We start from the raw sequence: 18,578 nt of genomic DNA, 5'->3' as shown, positions 1-18,578 counted from the left end.
TTTCCCCTCGTGGAGAGGACCTTTACTGGGCGGTGCACGATGACGTCATCGCGCACCGCCCAGCAAAGGTCCTCTCCACGAAAGGAAACTAGACGCTACGCGTCTAGTTTCCCTTCGTGGAGAGGACCTTTGCTGGGCGGTGCGCAATGACATCATTGCGCACCGCTCAGCATTTTAGCAGCGCTACTACTGTACAGGGGGCGTAACTGACCACGCCCCTGTATGAAGCCACGCCCCCTTTCCTGCCCGGGTCGCAAAAAGGACTCGAACCGGCCCTGGTTGAGGTGGACGCAAGGGTGACCGTGGCCCAGTTAGATAAGGAGATAGACATCTCACCGGGATCTGTCTGCTTGGCCTGAGCATGGTTTCTGCACACTGGGTCTTCCATCAACTGACTTTTGAGAGCAGAAGGAAGCTCAAGTGACTTGATGCCTCAACATGCTGGTAAGGTTTGATGACGGTTGCTCAACCTCTGGGAGATCATCTGTGGGGATGAATCCTGTATCTACAGTTTCGAACCCAAGACTAAACAACAGTTAGCCCAGTGGACTCCAGTTGGAGATGCACCGCCACAGTGTGGCCAATCAGATGGTGGCTGTTTTTTTTGTGCCAAAGACTGGTGATGCAGCTACTGTATCACTCATGCAGCAACACACTGGGGACTAGTAAGCCAACCAATGCCTGCCGCCAGTGCTGTAAGCCATTTCCAAGTGCCGTCCAAGAACCTGCGCTCATGATGCCCTTTTCCCTCAAAACAATGCACCTGCCCACAAAAGGTGTATTTTCTGGCCCATGAACGGATCCAGTAGCTTGGTCATCCGGCGTACAGTCCAGACCTGGCCCACCGAGACTTCTTTGTGTTCCCACAAATCATGCCCAAGATGCGCAGGATTCATTTCGAGTAACTGGAAGCTGCAGTGGAGACCTTCATCCAGCATGAAGAAGACATACATGCTTAGGAGGAATGGGTTTGTTGGGTCGACCCTAATTAGGTTGATACTCATTAGGTCGACCACTGTTGGTCGACACTTGTAAAATGTCGACATGGAACAGGTTGACATGGTTGGTTTTTGGGTGTTGTTTTCTTTGTAAAGTGACCGGGAACCCCAATTAGTTCACCGTGTCCCCTCGCATGTCTCGCGTTCATGCAAGGTGCCTCGCCCTGCTACCGCTTTCCTCGCCACAGGTTACTATTCCCAATCGCAGTCCACATGAATCGTAAAGTTCAAGAAATGTGAAAACAAAATTTTAAAAACTCATGTCGACCTTTTTATGTATCGACATTTGCCATGTCGCCCTAATGCCATTGTCGACATTTCCCAGGTGCTGACCTAATGCATGTCGACCAATAGTGGTCGACCTAATTACTCTACCTAAGGGCCGTATCCCTGCTTCGGACTGGTCCAGCTGCTTCATCAAGTGGTTTGAGCGCAGAGACTCCTCTGGAGAATACTTTGAAAAAATGTAATGTTCACTGTGTTTGTAAATATAATACATTTTGGGAATCCAGAAACTTATTGTACACACCTCGTATATGCTGTGCTCTGCTGAATGCACAATGGTTGTATAAAAGGCAAAGTCTATTGTATTAAAGTACATGGATTGAATGTTATGAGGGATAATGGGATAACGTTTAACTTCAGGATTATCCAGCTCTGCAGGGCAGGATTAATTAACACAAATACCCTCAAAGTACCTTACCAGTTTGACAATTTGAGTAGTTTTCTATAAACATAGCAAACAAGTGTACACATCACAACACCACATCACATGAATACCTGCAATCCAACACAAAAGTAGCAGCACAACGCACGATGCAGGGAATACACTGACATCTACATAACGCCACGGAAAAGCATAGTACATATTAAAAGGTGGGCAAGAATGCTACAGAAACGAGACAAAAAGTTAAAAGCAACATTGGACAGTCATGTTCATAACGTTTAATGTATATTAAGCACATCATGAATAGTTCAATCATTATTGAAAGTGAGAACGGACACCTGTCAGCTAAACAACACAATTAATGCAAATCAGTGTGCACATAAAATTATTTATATCTAAATGTAATTTGAGTTAGTAAATAATTGCTGCTGTATACCTTTGACACGATCCGCAAAGCAGCAGAAGCTTACCTAGGAAATGAGAGAGCTTTCTATTAAAAAAAATGCATAAAAAAATGGAAGAAATGCCGTTTTTTATATTTTTCAAGAAATATATCACGTTTTTCACAGTACTCTAGATGCTTTTGTAACAGTTGGCTCGTTGGTCTAGGGGTATGATTCTCGCTTTGGGTGCGAGAGGTCCCGGGTTCAAATCCCGGACGAGCCCTTCTTTTGCATCAATCAGATTTCCTAAAGTATTATGACTTTATTTTACAATAAAATAAATGTATTTTGGAATCAGAAAATGTAATAATATGATTTCAAAATTTAAGAACGTAATACTTGTTTTTTTTTTTCTCTTACACGCTAAGAAAAAATAAAAATAAAAATAGGGCTCGTCCGGGATTTGAACCCGGGACCTCTCGCACCCAAAGCGAGAATCATACCCCTAGACCAACGAGCCTCCTTGCAAAATTATTTTCTTTCTTTGTTACTGTGAAATAGGACATACAGTGTATGCCAATGTTTATTTTACTTAGTTATTTGGAGTTTTCAGCGCTGTCCTAGTGTTCTACCCTTTGTACTGTCTAATAGTTAGTTTTTATACAGCAGTGAGTGAGTGAATTATGGATGAATGAATGCTGATGACTTTCTCTGCATGTACAATTGCATAATAAATAATTAGAGTTAGTATTTAGCATAGTGTAATGCCTGTAAATATGTAGTGTGCAAAGTTGCATTAATTGTTTAGTGTCCTAATTCATGGTTCCCTGTCCTAATCTGCCCTTCCAGCAGCAGTCATTAATTGTTCTCCTACATCTTGCTAAGAACACAACATCCATAAATCCTTGTGGATGAATAGGATTATTGGCTGATCCCGATGAGTACTTAAAAGGATTGTCTTTAGGCCAAGCCCTATATAATGGTGGCAAAAGTAATCCAGGTATTGAAGTTTTTTGTACATATGAAGGGTGGGATGTTGGGAGACGAAGATTTTTATCTTTTCAAAAATGTATCTGATGTTGGCCCCTGGGATGGCCCTCAATATCATATTGCACCAAAATGGGCATTCAACCTTCAGGCAATTTTTATGGGTGTGGTGTTTATCATTGGCACACCCCTAAATGCTGTGGTATTGGTGGTAACAGTAAAATACAAGAAACTCAGGCAGCCACTCAACTACATCCTAGTGAACATCTCGGGGGCTGGGCTCCTCATCTGCCTGTTCTCCATTTTCGTTGTTTTCGTTTCCAGCTGCCAGGGGTATTTTGTTTTTGGGAAGACGGTTTGCAATCTAGAGGGCTTCATGGGCACACTCTCAGGTAAGAGCGCAAATTACACCTAACCCCGGCCTTACCTTCTAAGACTAAACAAAGATATTGGTAATAATATGTTTCCACCTTGGAGCTTTGTATAAAAACAGTAGGCCGTTATTCTTATGTCTTCCAAGTTCACCTTTATTATTCCAGCTGGCAAATGAATGCATTAAATTGTTGCATGTCCTTCTCTGTACCTCAGTGACAGGTTAGTCCCGCCCTCTAAATATTTGATCTTGGACTTTTTTTTCCCCCTACAAATATCCTGATTTCTCAGTTCTGACAAATTGCACAATACGATACATTGTATTTCATATGTTGAATGAAATTCTCTCTACTATAATTTTTATTCCCTTGTCCATCAAATTAGAATTATTACATAGTTCAGTAAACATTTATAGTAATGAGTACTGTGTGTACAAAGTCCACTTTGCCAGAACTGCACGTGGCATGGCACATTTATGGGCTATTAATATATTACCTTCAAGAGAATAACAACTTACATTTGGAAATGCATCCAGTATGCATAACCATAGCAATTGTACAGCAAACTTGGAGAACCTTGAAAGACACTTTAATGGGCAAACATTTCCAATCACAGCTCTTTTTATAAATTTGGTGAAGGCCCCTGGAAATTAGGGCTGACTGGGAAACATACTAGTATATGTTGACCCAAGTTAGGAGTGTATGCAACACCAGCTTGGTAGTATTTGCATCTCCTGTACCTCTGATAACTATATATCTGATACCAATATTATGTATAACTATGTAGGTGACGATAAATCCATGAATAGGGTTCTTTTCGTTTACTTTTAGGGATATATATAAACACTGGTTCTCCCAACCCTGTCCTCAGGCTTCTGAAGCATTGTTTGTTTTCTAAATATCCTCATAAGTGCACACCTAGAATAACTACAGTCCCAAAATCCGATATATCCTGTGAAGAGATCCATAAGCCATGTACTGTAAGGGCTGAATACATGTTTATGAGTCAGTATGGAGGAGCATCAGAGGTGAAGCTATGGTGGGATAACAGATGTGTGCCTGTCACTAGTGTAAATGGAGAGGGTATCAGATGCATTGTTTCATTTGATGAAATTAGTGTTACTAAGAGCAGAACAGTTACTAAGAAGCTACAGGGATTCGGTGAAAGCGGATCTCGTCCGGCGTTCTGGAATCTGGTCCTGTACGGCTTTCACCGCATCCCAAAGCTACAGCAGGAATAATGGACAGAGGACAGGGAAAGGGTTTGGACAGATCTTGACACAAGTCTAGCAAATGTAAAGGATAAGAAAGCTTCCCTGGGCATGGCATGTCTCTAAGGTTTACCACACCGGCAGATCCAACATTTTGGAAGCGGGGGCACCACTCTAGTTGCAGCTCTGGTAAGCAGCTTTAGGTTCCTTATGATGAAAAGAAATGTGCGGAGCGTCCCCTGAAATATTAAAATATATTGACAATTTCAGGTATCACTGGAATGTATCTAGGGGTGACTGCAGCAGATATTGGAGGTCTCTGCTGTGTTCCCTCTTTGTTTAAAGCAAAAGCAGCCCCCATACGTATGTATGGGCTTGAATGCTAAATGTACCAATCTTCAAAATGCAGCTTGGCTCTGGTAACTAACACCATCTTCCCATAGGCTACATTCTGCAGAGTTCCCCAGGCAGGCAACGGGCGCTCGCACATGCATATTCTGGTCCCCATGCACGCGTAGTAGCACGCTGGGGTCCCGAAGCAGAGAGTCAATAGATCGTCTAGGTGACCACTTAAGGGCCCCATACACTACAACGGTCTCATGTCGGAGGTGATCGCAGGCGATCACCCCGGCAGCCTTCCGGGGGGGTAAGATTGGCCAAGATACATTGTATGCTACCCATTTGCATACGATATATCTTGGCGATCCCGGGCGATCCCAGCCATGCCCCCAGGTTGGACCAGATTGAATGTGCAGCACATTCAATCTGGAGGATCCGATCTGATGCTCACAGGAACGCGCATTGGATCAGATCGGTTCGGGAACACCTCTAAAATGCCCGATTTCAGCCGATACATCGGGCCGAATGCCCGAATTGGGCTGAAATTGGGCATTATCGCTCTAGTGTATGGGGCCCTTAACTTTTACACATCACAGGGGTGTGTTCCTATCGGATCCCCTGTCTCTGTGTGTATTTAATGGTAAGTCCTGGCGATAGATCATTTCTTATTGCTGCAATAAGCAGTGAGAAGATTTACTTATTGGGTATAAAAGTCGATAATACATTTTCCACTTAATGCCCTATTCCACATAATGGGGCAGATGTATTAAGCCTGGAGAAGGGATAAAGAGGTGATAAAGCAGTGATAAGTGCAAGGTGATAACGCACCAGCCAATCAGGTCATAACTGTCATTTTTCAAACCCGTAATGACTGTCTGGTGCGTTATCACCTTCCACTTATCACTGCTTTATCCCTTCTCCAGGCTTAATACATCTGCCCCTAATGTGATCCAGCCCCAAAAATTAGCATTCCTTATCATTGCATATTGCATGTTTTTTGGGGGCTCATTTTCTTGGACACCGTGAAGACGCGGTAGTGTCATTTAGCAGGCGGAGACTACAGATAGGAATCGCAAGGAATGGCTCCATAGGCACAGAGCTGCAATCTGCAATCTCCAGTTTCGGATAATGAGGCAGGTACAGTTTCTGCATGATTTAAGTAACAAAGGGGTTTGATAAATTGGCATTTTCATAACATAGGCAAAAAGTCCATAAACACCATAACCTGCCACAACATATCAGATAGTAGTTTTCATACATCTGTATAGTCTATAGAATCCAAAGTTTGATTGGTTTGTCCTCAGTCCTGGTACTTGTGTAGCCTTCCTGAAAAGCCCCAATGTGCAGCCTGCCACCACTAGTGCTGTCCCCCCTGCCTACTGCTGTATGATCCCTACTGCTGTATGATCCCTACTGCTGTATGATCCTAGTGAAGACTTGCTCCTCTCTCCCACAGGTCTGGTCACTGGCTGGTCACTCGCATTCCTGGCCTTTGAAAGATACATTGTTATCTGCAAACCGATGGGAAACTTTTGCTTCAGCTCTAAACACGCATTGGCTGTTGTCCTGTGCACGTGGATCATTGGTTTGGGGGTATCGTTGCCCCCCTTCTTTGGCTGGAGCAGGTAATTGCTTCGTTTATGTTATTATGTCTGTGTAATCTAGGATTTACGTTTTCTTACGACAGCTCTTCACCTTAGTCCTGCAGCTCCTGTCCTGCCTTCTGATGTTCGTATTCTGCCTGTCATAAACATGTCGTACAGGGAGTGCTTGGGAAAGCTATCACTACTGCCTGCGACGTGTCATTTGCTCAGGCATTGCATGATCGAAGCAGGATAGGAAGGCTGCTTCTAACGTGGGGCGCTGTGGCTTAGTTGGTTAAAGCGCCTGTCTAGTAAACAGGAGATCCTGAGTTCGAATCTCAGCAGTGCCTAAATTTTTTTTTTTTTATATAAAATCCTTTCCATTTACAGAACAAAGCCTAAATAGACTATGTTAATTAAATATGTATAGTATCTATTATGTGTTCTACTTCTGTAGTCACTGATTTAAATAATGGATGCTTTTCTTAGACTTTGAGCTCCTAGCCCTTCTTATATCACATTTGAAAGATACCATGCTAACGTTAATATATCACTACCTGTTCTCCCCTTTAAAATGTAAGCTCCTACTGTGACATAAGCCCATAGGTATGCACATGTAATTATGTTTACACACACACATATAATAAATATATTTACACACACACACACACACACACACACACACACACACACACACACACACACACACACACCTTTTACACAGTTTACATCATTTTTCTGTACAGCAAAGCAAATCTTTATTTGTTATTAATAACACAGGACCCGTTTTCTGAAGTTCAGTGCTTCCGCCTGTGTTATGCCCACGGTAACAACTGACCATTTCATTTTTTAGTTCTTTCCAGAGCCGGCCCTAACCAATATGATGCCCTAGGCAAGATTTTGGCTGGTGCCCCCTAGCACCACCACCAGTTCCGCCTCTGACCCTGCACCCCTTTCACAGCACCATTAACCCCCACCCATAGCAGTCTTTTTTTGGGGGGGGTTTCTACCCCCTGTAATTTAAATAAGAGCAGCTTGCACATTCGGCGCACAGCCCAAAAAGGTATGTGTTTTCACTGGCAAGGGGCATGGCCACACAATAGTACCGCAATTCAAATTATGCCTCACAGTACTGCAACTTTATTCACAATTTATCATGCGATAGTGTCCCTTATTCACATTACATCACACGGTAGTACCACTTTACCTTATATACGTTACGCCTCACAGTAGTGCCCCTCATTCACATAACATCATACTGAATTACTCTTTACTCTCATTACACCACACCATATAGCTCCTTATTCACATTACACCACACTATATTGCTCTTTATTCATATTAGACCACAGTGTAGTGCCCTTTCTATACGTTATGCCACACAGTAGAGCACCTTATACACATAATGCCACACATTGGTAATGCATTTAGACACATAATACCACACAGTAATGCCCCTTACACATATGACACACATTATTATCCTTATAAACATAATACACCTTACACATTATGCCAACCCTTATTAATTGACACACATAATGTCCCTTATACATATGCCTCACATTATTAGTGCCCTTATACACATAATGACACATATAGTGCCCTTTACGCATTTGCTGCACATTATTAGTGCATTTATACACATGAAACACATAATGCCCCTTACACATAGGCCGAACACTATTGCACAACCAACCCACTCACATACACACACACAGCACTCACACGTCCGCTAACACTGCTTGGATACAGATGTGTCCTCATAAATCTTGCCTCATGTGCCATGCGGCAGGTGATGCTTGGCGTGAGTCAACTGGCAGCTCTGCTAACTTTGGGTGCCTATTTTTGATGAAAATGCATATTATTTGTATTGCTATGTGGCTAGGATGCACAAGCAGCTTCTGCTGATTAAAATGATATGCAGCATGCCTATATACTGTGTGCGACTGTGGCTATGAAATGCTACGCACAGAATATAGGCATGCTGCATATCATTTTAATCAGCAGAAGATGATTGTGCCCCTAGGCATACCAGATGCCCTAGGCAATTGCCTAGTTTGCCTATGCCTAGGGCCGGCTCTGGTTCTTTCATACGTCTCTCTACCACATCCCGTCTTAAACCCCAATTATTACTGATAGTCACACCTGTCAGATAGAATTGGTTTCTTGATTGTTGTACAAGTATATTCAGTATTGTGGGAAATTGATCCCCATTTTCTTTATTAAATTGAGGTATAATTTAGTATATGGTTGGGGTGTGATGGCATGTATAACAATGCAGAAATCATAACAGACTGGACTGCAGGCTGGTGCTAGATTGTAACATGCGAGCAATTGCTCCTGTATGGCCAGGAACGGAGTCCCACTCCACTTGCAGTGAATGGGCAGACGGGTGATCCTAGTGTAGACGAGCCTGTTCCTATTATGTGGCCGTCTGCCTTATTTTATGGTTACATGGCAGGAAAATGTGGAAGTCCATGGGAGTTGGTAAGGACTGCCTGTTACCTATTTGTATTTGCTATCCCCAGGGCGGGTGTGGATCATTAGATCGACCGTGTCTAGGTCGACAATGTTTAGGTCGACCACTATAGGTCGACAGAGTTGGAAGGTCGACAGGGTTTATAGGTCAACATGTGCTAGGTCGATATGTCAAAATGTCGACATGAGGTTTTTTTGTGGGGGGGTTTGTGTCGTTTTCATTGTAGAGTGACCAGGAACCCCAATTAGTGCACCATGTCCCCTCGCATGGCTCGCTTCGCTCGCCATGCTTCGGACAAGGTGCCTCGCTCCACTACCGCTTTGCTCAGCACAGATTACCGTTCCAATCGTAGTCCACGTGGATCATTAAGTATGAAAAAGTTTAAAAAATGTGAACAACTCACGTCGATCTTTTGACCTGTCAACCTAGCACATGTCAACCTAGAAACCCTGTCGACCTAGTGACTGTCGACCTATAGTGGTCGATCTAAACATTGTCGACCTAGACAGTGATGATCTACAGACCGGATCCCCCCAGGGATGCCATCAGAAATTGTGGGTCCGGGGACTGACAAAATAGATAGGGCCCTCCCCTCCAAAAAAAGATTCTGCTGCACCGCTCCACCCCTATCTGATGTCATACATCGTGAAGTTACATATGGGGGGAGCATTACGGACCTGCAGGAATGATTCACAGAGAGCTAATGCACAGGGAAGGCTTGCTTTAAGAAGTCCTCCCTGCGCATCAGCACACTGTTGTTGTGCACACCTGATGCAGCTTTCCAGGTATCGGCGGTAGGAGCAAGGGGTGGGCCCCTCTCTCTGTAAGGGCCCGGCACACCAGTCCCCGCAGTCACCCCCTGATGGCTGCCCTGGCTATCCCCCAGTTCTGGTTCTTCTGCTAGTGCACATGGGGAGGAATGTCTAGGCCTAACAGAAAGTCTCCCCTTTCAGAGCTGGTTGAGGTGGAGTACATGGAGTTAGCAGAAGGTCAGGTCATAGTGAAGGGGCTTGGGTAATAATGGTTACTTAGGCCACATTGGGGGTAATTCTGAGTTGATCGCAGCAGCAAGTTTGTTAGCAATTGGGCAAAACCATGTGCACTGCAGGGGGGGGGCAGTTATAACATGTGCAGAGAGAGTTAGATTTGGGTGGGTTATTTTGTTTCTGTGCAGGGTAAATACTGGCTGCTTTATTTTTACACTGCAATTAAGATTTCAATTTGAATACACCCCACCCAAATCTAACTCTCTCTGCACATGTTATATCTGCCCCTCCTGCAGTGCACATGGGGGGTCATTCCGAGTTATTCGCTCGGTAAAAATCTTCGCATCGCAGCGATTTTCCGCTTAATGCGCATGCGCAATGTCCGCACTGCGACTGCGCCAAGTAAATTTGCTATGCACTTAGGAATTTTACTCACGGCATTTTCATCGTTCTGGCGATCGTAATGTGATTGACAGGAAATGGGTGTTACTGGGTGGAAACAGGCCGTTTTATGGGCGTGTGGGAAAAAACGCTACCGTTTCCGGAAAAAACGCAGGAGTGGCCGGAGAAACGGGGGAGTGTCTGGGCGAACGCTGGGTGTGTTTGTGACGTCAAACCAGGAACAACAAGCAGTGAAATGATCGCAGATGCCGAGTAAGTCTGGAGCTACTCAGAAACTGCTACGAGGTGTGTAATCGCAATATTGCGAATACATCGTTCGCAATTTTAAGATGCTAAGATTCACTCCCAGTAGGCGGCGGCTTAGCATGAGCAAATCTGCTAAAATTCACTTGCGAGCGAACAACTCGGAATGACCCCCATGGTTTTGCCCAACTGCTAACAAACTTGCTGCTGCGATCAACTCCGGATTAGGCCCATTGTCTCTAGTCTGTATTCAGTCATGAGTTAAATCAACTTCCTGGTCCTCAAAGGAGAGAAGGTTTCTCTCTGCCGAGTCCCCCTGGATCCTAAGCAGGTTCTCATGTTGTCATCCTACTGGCAGTAGAACTTTTGTTTGTGGAAAAGCACCAAAAAAACAAAGCTGCAGATATTGGAAACATAGGGGGTAATTCACACCTGGTCGCTAGCAAGCGATTTTTGCACTGCTGCAATCAGATAGTCGCCGCCTACAGGGGGAGGGTATTTTAGCTGTGCAAGTGTGCGAACGCATGTGTAGCAGAGCTGTACAAATAGATTTTGTGCAGTCTCTGCACAGCCCAGGACTTACTGAGCCGCTGCAATCACATCAGCCTGTCAGGGACCGGATTGACGTCAGGAACCGTCCCTGCAAATGCTTGGACACACCTGCATTTTTCCAGACACTCCCAGAAAACGGTCAGTTGACACCCGCAAACGCCTTATTCCTGTCAATCTCCTTGCGAACGGATCCATCGCACAAACCAATTGCTGAGTGGCGATCTGCTTTGTACCCGTGCAACGCACCTGCCCATTTTGGTGCATACGCATGCGCAGTTTGTGCCTGATCGACCGCTGTGCGAAAACGCAGCATAGCGATCAGGTCTGAATTACCCCCATGGGGTAGGGTAGAGATAGGCAACATGTGTTGGTTAAGCTCCTTGTAGAACTACACATTCCAGCATGCCCTGCCACAGCTTTAACATACCTTTAGAGCAAAACTGTGGCTGGGCATGCTGGAATGTGTAATTCCATAGCAGTTGGGGCACCACACGTTTCCCAATGCTGGTTTAAGGCACAGGTTCTCAATCTCTGTCCTTAGTACCCACACAGTGCATGTTTTGCAGGTCATCCAGCAGGTGCACAGGTGTATTAATTACTCACTGACACATTTTAAAAGGTCTCCAGGTGGAGCTAATTATTTCACTTGTGGTTCTGTGAGGAGCCCTGCAAAACATGCACTGTGTGGGATCCTGAGGGCCGAGTTTGAGAACTTGTGCATACTCAGACAAGCACATGGGTTCAGAGCTAACATGCACTGTGACTCCATCCCAATATCCATGACCTCCCCTTTGGCTCACTTTATTTTTTTCTCTACTGTGTAATGGTCCCTAATCTTTAGCCACTTTACTCCCTTCTTTAGTGGGAAAAGTAGTCTACTGTATTTGGCATCCACAAACCATAATACCTACAGGGTTTTTTCAGCTTTGGTTAGCAGTTCTCATCATTTGTGCCCCATGCAGGAATCTTTCATGCTCAGCAGGTGATATGGATAGATTCAGAACACATTCTCAGTTTCATAATGCAGGCTCTCCTGGACAGTCATTACTGGATTTTAACCACTACGTCTTAGTATGGCACCCACAAACTCACAAGGGTAAGGACTCTTGTATTATGACTGGAGAGAAACAAAGGGCATGAAGCTGGGGAATGAGGGGCACGAGAAAGGAGATACACAGAGGGGCATGAGGCTGGAGAGGCATAGAAGGGCATGAGGATGGAGAGACATTGGAGCCCATGAGGCTGAAAAGACACGGGGGGGGGGGGGGGATAAGGCTGAAGATACATTGGGGGGGGGGATGAGGCTGGAGATACACAGAGTATGAGGCTGGAGATACATGGGGTATGAGGCTGGAGATACACGGGGCATGAGGCTGGAGATACACGGGGTATGAGGCTGGAGAGACACGGAGTATGAGGCTGGAGACACTCGAAGGGAATGAGACTGGAGAAACTCGGAGGGAATGAGGCTGTAGAGACTTGGAGGGAATGAGACTGCAGAGATACAGGGGGATGAGGCTGGAGATACACAGAGTATGAGGCTGGAGATACACGGGGTATGAGGCTGGAGCTACACGGGGTATGAGGCTGGAGATACACAGAGTATGAGGCTGGCGATACACGGGGTATGAGGCTGGAGATACACGGGGTATGAGGCTGGAGATACACAGGGTATGAGGCTGGAGATACACAGGGTATGAGGCTGGAGATACACAGGGTATGAGACTGGAGAGACACGGAGTATGAGGCTGGAGACACTCGAAGGGAATGAGACTGGAGAAACTCGGAGGGAATGAGGCTGTAGAGACTTGGAGGGAATGAGGCTGCAGAGATACAGGGGGATGAGGCTGGAGAGACACAGGAAAAATGAAGCTGGAGACACACAGAGATGGCAAGGCTTGAGGCTAGAGAGAACAGGCTATGTGGTGGCCACACTAGCTAGCGACCCAGCAAATTACAGGTAAAAAATAATCTTTCTCATACGTCCTAGAGGATGCTGGGGTCAACTTATTGACCATGGGGTATAGACGGTTCCACAGGAGCCATGGGCACTCTCAAGACTTTTCAATGGGTGTGAACTGGCTCCTCCCTCTAAGCCCCTCCTCCAGACTTCAGTTTTAGAAATGTGCCCAGGCAGACTGGATGCACTCTGAGGAGCTCTACTGAGTTTCTCTGAAAAGACTTAAGTTAGGTTTTTTATTTTCAGGGAGAACTGCTGGCAACAGACTCCCTGCTTCGTGGGACTGAGGGGGCAGAAGTAGGAACCAACTTCCTGAAGAGTTTCATGGCTCTGCTTCTGGCTGACAGGACACCATGAGCTCCTGAAGGGAACTGAACGCTAGCCGTGCCTAGATGCTCACTCCCACAGCACGCCGTCACTCCCCTCACAGAACCAGAAGTCTGAAGACAGGTGAGTGAGAAGAAGATCTTCTAGCAAGTAAAGTGACAGCTGAGGTACGGCGCGGCTGGCGGAAGCGCAGCGCGCCATTGCTGCCTACACACACAGAGCACTGCAGGGTGCAGGGTGCGGGGGGGGGGGCGCCCTGGGCAGCAAATAATACCTAAAAACTGGCGCAAATGGGGGCATAAGATGCCGCTGGCACAGCCCTACCCCCACCAGTATAAATATTACAATCATTGCTGAGTGAAAAATGCGCCATTTGCGGGGGCGGAGCTTCTTCCTCAGGCAGCCAGCACACTGCTCAGCGCTATTTCCTCTCTCTCCTCAGGCTGCAGAGACAACGCTGGTCCTTTCCTCCACTTCTGACACAAGTACAGGGTGCAAATAAGGGGGGAACAAAGCGTTTTGTGGTGCATTACAAGTGTGAATTACTGTGTAAAAGCGCTGTTGTCTGTGGGCATTTTGTGTTCACAGACATTGCATACTGGCGCTGGGGTTGTGAACTGGCTGCTCTTATACTGTGTCCCTCTGACAGATTTTGCTGTGGGTCTGTCCCCTTATAAGTCCCAGTGTGTCTGTGAGTGTGTGCTGTACACGTGTAAGGCATGTCTGAGGCAGGGAGTTCCTCCCCGGAGGAAGGCATTTTAGGGACACAAAGTTGTAATGTGGTGGCGCTGCCGGCACACCAAGAGCCTGCATGGGTGAAAGAAATACGTGACAGTATGCATCTTATTAACAGGAGGTTAGATAAGTCTGAATCTCAGGCTGAATGCTGAGATGTGATTTTTCAGGACTCAGTTCTTCCTTCTGCAGGCGGCCCCTCTGGGTCACATAAGAGAACATTTGTGAATACTGATACCGACACAGACTCTGATTCTTGTGTCGACGATAGAGAAATAGATCATAAATTGGAAAAAAATATACAATATATGATTGTGGCTATAAGGGACGTGTTGGAAGTTACAGAAGCCTCGCCTGTACCTCAGGAGAAGGCTTATTTATGAAAGGAAAAGAAATCCAAAGTCACGTTCCCTCCTTCCCACGAGCTAAATACTCTCTTTGCAGGGATGTGGGTGAATCCTGAGAAAAAAATTCATATTCCTAAGCGGATTCAGGTAGCTTACCCTTTCCCAGCAGAGGACAGGAAAAAATGGGAATCGCCCCCTGTGTTAGACAGTGCACTATCCAGGTTGACAAAGAAGGTAATTCTCCCTGCACCTGGCACTGCTTCACTAAAAGAGCCGGCAGACCGTAAGATGGAAACTACATTGAAATCCATTTATGTTGCCAATGGTATTGCCTGCGCGTGGGTCAGTCGCGCTATTGAAAAATGGTCAGACAGCGTGTCATCAGAAATTGACACGGTTGTTAAAGATGAGATACTCCTTAAGTTAGGGTACATCAAAGACGCTGCCGCCTACATGCTAGAAGCGATGAAAGATATTGGACTCTTGAGTTCACAAGCCGCTACCATGGCGGTATAAGCTAGGCGGGCATTGTGGATTCGCCAGTGGAACACGGATGCGGATTCCAAAAGAAACATGGGGGCTCTCCCATATAAAGGTGGGACCTTATTTGGTGATGGCCTGGATGCGTTAGTCTCGGGTGGCTACCGCAGGTAAGTCAACGTTTTTGCCCTCTGCACCTGCACCGGCCAAAAATACCTATCACACACACATGCAGTCCTTTCGGCCCAATAAATACAAAAGAGCGAGAGGTTCCCCCTTCTTTGCAGGAAGGGGGAAAGGAAGGGGAAAGAAGCCCACAGCGGCTCCAGGTTCCCAGGAGCAGAAGTCTACCCCTACTTCTGCCAAATCTTCAGCATGACGCTGGAACTCCCTTGCGGGAGGCCACTCGGGTGGGGGCACATCTCAAACTGTTCAGCCAAGGTTGGATTCTGTCTGGCCTGGATCCCTGGGTATTGCAAATAGTATCCCAGGGATACAAGCTGGAGTTTCAAGACGTTCCCCCATGCCGATTTTTCAAATCAACCTTGCCAGTTTCTCTCCAAGAAAGAGAAGCAGTAACAGCGGCAATCCAAAAATTATGTCAGGATCATGTCGTAGTCCTGGTACCTTTGCCGCAACAAGGGGAGGGGTTTTATTCAAGCCTCTTTGTAGTTCCAAAGCCGGACGGCTCAGTCAGACCGATCCTGAACCTAAAAAGTTTGAATCTCTACTTGAAACGGTTCAAGTTCAAGATGGAATCACTGAGGGCAGTGATTTCCAGTCTGGAGGAGGGGGATTACATGGTATCCGTAGACATCAAGGATGCTTACCTGCATGTTCCCATTTATCCTCCTCACCAGGCTTATCTGAGATTTGCGGTTCAGTATTGCCATTACCAGTTTCAGACGTTACCTTTCGGTCTCTTCACGGCGCCGAGGGTATTCACCAAGGTGATGGCGGAGATGATGGTCCTCCTTCGTCAAAAGGGAGTCAATATAGTTCCTTATCTGGACGATCTCCTGATAAAGGCGAGATCCAGGGAGCAGTTGTTAAAAAACATCGCGCTCTCCCTGTCGATACTTCAACAACACGGTTGGATCATAAATTATCCAAAGTCACAATTGGAACCGACAACAAGATTGTCTTTTCTCGGGATGATTCTGGACATGGAAGTTCAGAGAGTATTTCTTCCGGTGGAAAAGGCTCTGGAAATCCAGAAAATGGTAAAACAGTTATTGAAACCATCCAGTGTGTCGATCCATCAGTGCATTCGGTTGTTGGGGAAGATGGTGGCGGCCTATGAGACCATACAGTTTGGCAGGTTCCATGCCAGAGTATTCCAGTGGGACCTGTTGGACAAGTGGTCGGAATCCCACCTTCACATGCACCGAAAAATTGTCCTGTCGTCAAAAGCCAGGATTTCACTCCTGTGGTGGCTACACAGTCCGCAACTACTAGAGGGACACAGATTCGGGATTCAGGACTGGGTCCTGGTAACCACGGATGCAAGTCTCAGAGGCTGGGGAGCTGTCACTCAGGGGGAAATCTTCCAAGGAAAATGGTCAAGTCAGGAAGCCTGCCTTCACATAAACGTGCTGGAATTGAGAGCCATTTACAACGGCCTTCGACAAGCGGTACATCTTCTTCAAGATCATCCCGTGCAGATCCAGTCGGACAATGTAACAGCAGTCGCATACATAAACAGGCAGGGCGGAACGAAAAGCAGAGCAGCAATGGCAGAGGTGACAAAGATCCTCCTCTGGGCAGAAAGGCATGCAAAAGCTCTGTCAGCAATTTTCATTCCTGGAGTGGACAACTGGGAAGCAGACTTCCTCAGCAGATACGCTCTCCATCCAGGAGAGTGGGGCCTCCACCAAGAAGTCTTCGCGGAGGTGACAAGTCTTTGGGGAATTCCTCAAGTAGACATGATGGCATCTCGTCTCAACAAGAAGCTTCAGAAATATTGTTCCAGGTTGAGAGACCCTCAAGCAATAGCTGTGGATGCGCTAGTAACCCAGTGGGTATTCCAGTCAGTGTATGTCTTCCCTACACTTCCGCTGATCCCAAAAGTTCTCAGGATCATAAGAAGAACAAGGGTTTGAGCAATCTTCATTGCTCCAGACTGGCAAAGGAGGGCTTGGTACCCAGATCTTCAGGAGTTGCTCATAGAAGATCCTCAGCCTCTTCCTCTTCGCGAAGACCTGCTGCAGCAGGGGCCGTGCGTGTATCAGGACTTACCGCGGCTACGTTTGACGGCATGGCTGTTGAGTGCCGGATCCTAGCCCGTAAAGGTATTCCAAAAGAAGTCATTCCCACACTTATTCAGGCCAGGAAAGGAGTAACGTCGAAACATTACCACCGTATTTGGAGAAAATATGTGTCTTGGTGTGAATCCAAGAAGACTCCTACGGAAGAGTTTCACTTGGGACGTTTTCTCCATTTTCTGCAGGCTGGTGTGGAGGCAGGCCTCAGATTGGGGTCAGTCAAGGTCCAGATTTCGGCCTTGTCAGTGTTCTTTCAAAAACAATTGGCCTCTCTTCCAGAGGTTCAGACCTTCGTGAAAGGGGTTATGCACATCCAGCCTCCATTCGTGCCTCCAGTGGCACCATGGGACCTTAACGTGGTATTGTAGTTCCTTCAATCGGATTGGTTTGAGCCTTTACAAAAGATAGAGTTGAAGTTTCTCACTTGGAAAGTGGTAATGCTTTTGGCATTGGCATCCGCGCGGCGGGTGTCTGAATTGGGGGCCTTGTCTCACAAGAGCCCTTACCTGATCTTCCATGAAGATAGGGCAGAGTTGAGAACTCGACAACATTTTCTTCCGAAGGTGGTTTCATCTTTCCACATAAACCAACCTATTGTAGTGCCAGTAGTTACTGACACATTCACTGATTCAAAATCTCTAGATGTGGTTAGAGCTTTGAAAATCTATGTTGCTAGAATGGCTCGTATACGGAAAACAGAGGCTCTGTTTGTCCTGTATGATCACAACAAGATTGGCTGTCCTGCTTCCAAGCAGACTATTGCGCATTGATCAGAGATACGATTCAGCAAGCACATTCTATGGCTAGATTGCCGTTGCCCAAGTCGGTGAAGGCCCATTCCACTAGGAAGGTGGGCTCATCCTGGGCGGCTGCCCGGGTGGGGTCTCAGCTTTGCTTTGCCAAGCAGCTACTTGGTCGGGGTCAAACACGTTTGCAAAATTCTATAAGTTTGATATCTTGGCAGATGAAGACCTCAAGTTCGGTCAATCGGTGCTGCAGGGTCATCCGCACTCTCCCGCCCGTACTGGAGCTTTGGTATAAACCCCATGGTCAATAAGTGGACCCCAGCATCCTCTAGGACTTATGCGAAAACAGGATTTTAATACCTACCGATAAATCCTTTTCTCCTGGTCCGTAGAGGATGCTGGGCGCCGGTCCCAGTGTGTACTCTACCTGCACTTTAGTTATAAGCAAGTTGTGTTATGTTACTTTCAGCTTGTTGCTGCAATTGGTTCATGCCTTTTGGCGTGTGTTATGTTGA

At 46.2% G+C, this 18,578-nt stretch overlaps 1 protein-coding gene and 3 non-coding genes across 4 annotated transcripts in view; 3 read left to right on the top strand and 1 right to left on the bottom strand.

Moving 5' to 3' along the window:
- Nucleotides 1–2,259: 2,259 nt before the first annotated feature.
- TRNAP-UGG (transfer RNA proline (anticodon UGG)) lies at nucleotides 2,260–2,331 on the top strand. Its single transcript has one exon. It is a non-coding gene; the product is annotated as a tRNA-Pro (tRNA).
- A 165-nt stretch (nucleotides 2,332–2,496) lies between these two features.
- TRNAP-UGG (transfer RNA proline (anticodon UGG)) lies at nucleotides 2,497–2,568 on the bottom strand. Its single transcript has one exon. It is a non-coding gene; the product is annotated as a tRNA-Pro (tRNA).
- A 513-nt stretch (nucleotides 2,569–3,081) lies between these two features.
- The window catches only part of OPN1SW (opsin 1, short wave sensitive), a 73,830-nt gene continuing 58,333 nt past the window's right edge, over nucleotides 3,082–18,578 (top strand). Inside the window, exons 1-2 of the mRNA XM_063926678.1 lie at nucleotides 3,082–3,427; nucleotides 6,413–6,581. Of these exons, the coding sequence (XP_063782748.1) occupies nucleotides 3,082–3,427; nucleotides 6,413–6,581 (515 nt within the window). The remainder of the gene's footprint in view (nucleotides 3,428–6,412; nucleotides 6,582–18,578) is intronic.
- TRNAT-AGU (transfer RNA threonine (anticodon AGU)) lies at nucleotides 6,816–6,889 on the top strand. Its single transcript has one exon. It is a non-coding gene; the product is annotated as a tRNA-Thr (tRNA).

Source organism: Pseudophryne corroboree, chromosome 6 (genome assembly GCF_028390025.1).
Source record: "Pseudophryne corroboree isolate aPseCor3 chromosome 6, aPseCor3.hap2, whole genome shotgun sequence".
NCBI classification, from domain to species: Eukaryota; Metazoa; Chordata; class Amphibia; order Anura; family Myobatrachidae; genus Pseudophryne; species Pseudophryne corroboree.
The sequence above is the reverse complement of the archived record's forward strand: the minus strand, read 5'-3'. Positions and strand labels throughout refer to the sequence as shown.